Source organism: Pygoscelis adeliae, unplaced genomic scaffold, assembly GCF_000699105.1.
Source record: "Pygoscelis adeliae isolate BGI_AS28 unplaced genomic scaffold, ASM69910v1 Scaffold212, whole genome shotgun sequence".
NCBI lineage: Eukaryota > Metazoa > Chordata > Aves > Sphenisciformes > Spheniscidae > Pygoscelis > Pygoscelis adeliae.
The window spans coordinates 1,208,599-1,214,313 of record NW_008824235.1 but is presented as its reverse complement, the minus strand read 5'-3'; the positions used below and the strand labels follow the sequence as shown (position 1 = coordinate 1,214,313).

At 37.1% G+C, this 5,715-nt stretch overlaps 1 protein-coding gene across 1 annotated transcript in view; it reads right to left on the bottom strand.

Moving 5' to 3' along the window:
- Window positions 1-1,023: 1,023 nt before the first annotated feature.
- Window positions 1,024-5,715, bottom strand: part of CALCRL (calcitonin receptor-like) — a 31,093-nt gene continuing 26,401 nt past the window's right edge. Inside the window, exon 12 of the mRNA XM_009334985.1 lies at window positions 1,024-2,823. Within this exon, the coding sequence (XP_009333260.1) occupies window positions 2,602-2,823 (222 nt within the window). The 3' untranslated portion in view covers window positions 1,024-2,601. The remainder of the gene's footprint in view (window positions 2,824-5,715) is intronic.

Below are 5,715 nucleotides of genomic sequence, written 5' to 3'. Positions count from 1 at the left end.
GCAATTAGCAACTAGTACTTTGTATTAAATGATAAAAATTTATAGGCTATTAAATTTGAACTGCCTAGATGAGAAAGAAGCTTAATTCAAAATCTAATACTGCATCATGTATTAAAACATATCACATATGTTTTAATTACAACAACCCACCAGGTACCATTGAAAGAATTGTCTGATAACATGCCATAAAGGACTTCAAAGCACTTTAAGTGGACAGATGTCTGCCTGGGCTTTGATTCTCAGCTGGTACCCCTTGATTCTGAAAACGGAACTCAAGACAGATTTATTCCAGTTGATGGTCTGGTTCCCCAAGTGTAAAGCTGCTATACCAGAGCAGGGATTTTCTGCACCGCTAATATTTTCAGAACATTGCACAGATTTTAAGTAACACTATATAGATCAGCAAGCAGAGTTGTAAGCGACCTCTAATCATGTTGTAGCAGATATCATTACTGTATTCTTACAGTTTAAGAGATTGTGACATCTGATTGCCAGATTCCACACTATTCTAAAGTACAGAATCCGACTGATTTTCAAATCATTCCCATCAATCAACCAGACAGCCTTGCAAAAGAACAGAAATCTTGATTTGTGCATCCTAGCTGAGATTCTATATTATGAAACTAAATCATTAATAAAACACTTTCTAAATTCAAACTCCAGACATAAGAACTGTAAAAAACTACAAAAAGGTGCAAGTGGCATGAACTTACCGCATCCTCCTAATGTTTTCCTTCTAAATACAAAGCATTTAAAGCCTGATGAAGTCACAAACCAATAAACACTGTGACAGCAAATTAACTAGATGCTAATGAAGCTTACAGAAAGGCTACTGACAAAAATGTTAAATGTTAAAATCAAGTTGTTCATATACAAAATTAAGTATTTAAAACTGAAGTGGTCTCAAAAAGAACTGTCTTTCATTTTTTTGACTGGCTTACATGCACCAGATATACATTAATTAGCATAATAGTCTATCAACTCCAGCATCTACTTTTCTTCTACTTTGTTTTGTTTTTTTTCCCCCACTTGAAGTAGACTTATCTGCAAAATAAACCAATGAAACCTTTTTCTACTTTTGTGATTTTTAATAAGACTTTTCTAAACTCACCTCATACCACACCCTCAGTCTTGAGCATTTTTGTCATTTCACTTAAGAAAACTATTTCTTTAAAGCATAAAGATTTACAAAAACATACATTGCTATAAAGACACATTTTCTCAAGACCTTTCTGACCACTTCCCCATTTTCAATGAGACCTTTATTCACCAGTAGAACCAAAGAAACAACTTATAAAGTACTGTTCTAAGCTAAGTAACTGAGATAGAGATTCAGAATCAAGCACTCCAAAATAATATTAAAATTCTCAATCCATAATGTCTTGAACCTTTATAAGACAAACCTTATATTGGATTTTCCAAGTAATGACAATTACTAACATTAGTTTGCTTGATTAGTCTGAATCTCATACACTGGCTTTAAACGTAGTATGTCATTTGCACTGCGTTCAGTCTTGCATGCTTTTCTCAGACAAAAAAAACCCACAAAATTAATCAAAACTTTGCCCCAAGAATGAAGGAATAAATTATCGAGCACATGGCCAGGGAAATACGTAAAAATAAAACAAAACAACAACATGGCTACAACAAATTCCGTACACGATCTTTTCCCAGTTGAGTAAAGTCCTTAATCACACAGTGAAGTTCCATCAGCTTCAATTATGTATTAGTGTCTGGAAGGATTTACATTTATTCAGGTTACTACATTTCTTTCTGGCAGTAAGGCCTCATTGATCTTGTCTGTGTTAAAGCCAATAAGGAACTTCCATAAACTTGAAGAGAAGGAGACACCCCTGTATATGAAAAAATAGTTTAAATAAAACTGCTCAAAGCTTGCTGTAAAATATTACATTGCAGTACAGAAGTAAGCAGAGTCTCAGACTTGCACTGGTGTCTCTACGCTTGATTTTAAACAGTGGAAAAAACAAACTGGCCAAACCAAACAAAACGATCAATATCTTTGACCAAACCAAACCATCAATATCTTTGAGTTTGTTATCTCAGACTACCTGTTGGGCTTTTTTGACAGTCAAATGCTGGACACAAAATTAACCTGGACAATCTATTGTTATTATTGCACCTACTTTAACCATTTTCCTTTGTTCTGTTTTAGGTTGAATTAAGACAATACAGTATGGTATTTACACTCTAAGATTCTATAGGCAAATGAAGTGGCTTCAACACAACACAGTCTTATACAAACTTCCAAGAAAATAAGAAATCCTTCATTGATTCCCTTTGTACAAAAAATTGCCAACTTTGTCTACACAGTAGAAACTGAAGAGGCAAAGTTTGTATCCTTATATAAATGCACATACATATATAGATATATATGTACAGATGTCCATACTATATAGATACACAGAAACACAAACATATGTATATATGCATATATATACATACATATGAAAAACGTGTTGGTTTAGTTTGCATCATTCAGGAGAATAACATATCCCGAGTTAGGTAAAAACTTCTGGCCGTGAAGTCATTAAATCAAACTTGGAGTTCACGAGGGCTTGGCATATGCCAAGCCTTTAGCAGTCAACCATACAGCTTTTCTGTTTTTAAAACAACACTCTCCGTGTCATGGTAGCCCTTCCCATTTAAATGTTCACTGGTGCAGTCGTGATTGTAGCTGTAGCCTTGAACATCGCTGATTGACGAGACGGTGTAGGAAGCAGTGCGCATAGCATCCGAGTGGCTGAAGCTGTGTTCAAATTGGATTTTGTACTGATTCCAGTGCCTTCTCAAAACAGCTTGGACCTATGCCAGAAAACAAAAAGAAATGCACATAAAACACTTGGAAAGATATCATTGGACTTCATTCTTCGATGCATGAGTGCCATAATAAATGTGTCTAAGCAAATTAGGTAGTAAGGCTCAGTAATCCTGGAAAATGGGGGTACCAACATGTGATCTGTCACATGAGACGTTCTGAAAGATTTACAATTTAAGTAGGCATTATTCTTTGGCAAATTTGGTGTGAAATAATTACCTTTTATAATTGTAGTGTACTAGTTGCTCAGGAAAAGCACAGATTACAGGAGGAGCAGCAGCAACACAATTGTCTGCTTTCTCCCCTGTGGACTGAAGTCCAGTGTGGACAGATCAGATTTACAGGTGAAAAAGGTCATTTCTATTCACCCTTATATTCAAAGGGCCACATCCTCAGCAGCTGTAAATTCTTATACTCTCAGAAAACCATATCTGGAAAAGACCTTTAGGATCATCAAGTCCAACCGTTAACCTAGCACTGCCAAGTCCACCACTAAACCATGTCCCTAAGCACCACACCTACACGTCTTTTAAATACCTCCAGGGATGGTGACTCAACCACTTCCCTGGGCAGCCTGTTCAGTGCTTGACAACCCTTTTGGTGAAGAAATTTTTCCTAATATCCAAACTAAACCTCCCCTGCTGCAACTTGAGGCCATTTCCTCTTGTCCTACCACTTGTTACTTGGGAGGAGAGACTGACACCCACCTCGCTACAACCTCCTTTCAGGTAGTTGTAGAGCGCGATGAGGTCTCCCCTCAGCCTCCTCTTCTCCAGGCTAAACAACCCCAGTTCCCTCAGCCGCTCCTCATAAGACTTGTGCTCTAGACCCTTCACCAGCTTCGTTGCCCTTCTGGCACAAGAAAGCCTTTCTTAATTTCTGACCATACCTTAATCAAATGAATAGAAGGACAATTTCCCAAACTCCGTATTTCTACCAGGGTTAAAAATAAAGTTGATGAAATAGCTGTAGGCCCCAGCTGGTTTACATGTCTCCACTGAAAGGATGTTATGTTTATCATAGCCTTCCTCTCCTACAATATGGTTAAACACCTGTGCATATTGGATTGATGAAGCATCACATTCATGAAATTCACACAGAATTAGTCTTTCAGTGAAGATGCCAAGTGAGGAATGCTAAGAATGGTAACAGCTATTGTTGTTGCTTTTCAAGAGACTTTTTTTTTTTATGTTAAAAAGACTTCCCACAGATCATGAATATTTAACTTCCTCTTCAGCCAAACTTTGTACACAAATTATTCCTGCATTGACTGGCAAGGCACTGACTTTCAAGAAATGCTGGGGGGGACACTGACACTCACATTTATCCAGCAGTGCACCCCAAATCACAGGCCTCGTTCACAAGCATGACCTTCATTTCACTTTGTTACATTCAAAAGAACTAAATAGTGAACAGCGATTCCCCCAGTTAAATGTTGATTATGTGGGTAAATATTTTTAGGATTTTCCTAAAATATGTCTTCAGGGTTTCTTTTGTGTTTGCTTTACATTTCCCTGACACAATGGCTTCTTTTGTCTAATTTTATTCTGGCTTTAATTACAAAAAATAAAAATAAATAGAAGAAAAGGGGTGTAATTTTTAGTTTTCCTGCAGTCTGGTATCAGAATCCTCTGCTTAAAGGAGAACTTCATATTTCTTAAAATCCTTACAAAGAAAATGTAAAAGGGTAAGGGAAGAAGTATCAACTGAGTAACATAAGAAATTATTATTTTAGGGCAAAGGAGATGCTCTTTTACTGTTCATAAAACCATTCCAATCCACTCAAAACATATAAACACGAATCTACAAACACTGAAGAGAAATCAAGTGTCTTAATACTTTTGAGTATCTGATCTTATCACTCTTCATATCAAAATTCTCTATTTCTTCCGAGTCTAAATGGTGAGTTGTTGTTTCATCACAGGAAGTTTGTGACTAATTAATTTGCATTGCATAGCAATATACAGCCTTAAATCTTCACACAGGTTGAATCTATTTCCTGTAATCCCTCAAAAAGCCAAGAGAAGAGGCATATTCAAAATTCCATCTTTTCGAAGAAGGAAGCTTGGAATTGATTTTTAAATCATATCAATCAATCTGTGCATATCACTAAGCTATGTTCCATTTGTTCTCCTTTCCACAGTCAATTACCTCAATAAGATCAGTGTTTTATTGTAGACGCACACACAAAAAAATTACATATTGAGCAATTTTCACCTTAGACAAGACGGGCTTGAGATGGGAAAGTATCAGCCACTAACTAAATGGCTTAACCAAGCTCAGAGAAGTCTATTGTCAGAGCTGGGAAATAAAGCCTTACACTTGGGTCCTCTCCCACACTTTCTCCTGGTTGCTTCAGTAACACTTATTTGTTCGTCTTATTTTCAGTTGTTAATAATATTTGTAAACCAGTCCTAAAGGATATCAATCCCCATAGCTCAAGAGAGCCATCAGTATCCCTGCAAGACAAGGGCCTTCGGGCTACTTCTAGGGAGAAGACAGCCCATCAAGCTTGCTCTCTGGCCAGTGACAGGTTGCTATAAATAGCGTTTCCTGTATGGGCAAACACCGTTTCCTCCATGCCCGCCCCAGCGCCCATCATGCTCTCAGGGCACTTCTAACTAAGCCATGTATTTCTGGCATTCTTCCCAAAGCCTCTCTGTTACTGCTGAATCAGTATTTCACCTCTGTCCTACTACATGTCTATTCTTGTAGGGTGTTACATCCTTTCTTTTATTATTACTGTCTTTCAGTCTTCTCTAAACCGTCCAATCATTTATAGGAGAAGATGGGAAAAATCAACGAGACAACTAATTTTCACCAGTAATTATACTCTGTTTAACAATATACGTGTCTACCCATGAAGTGAAAACAGAACT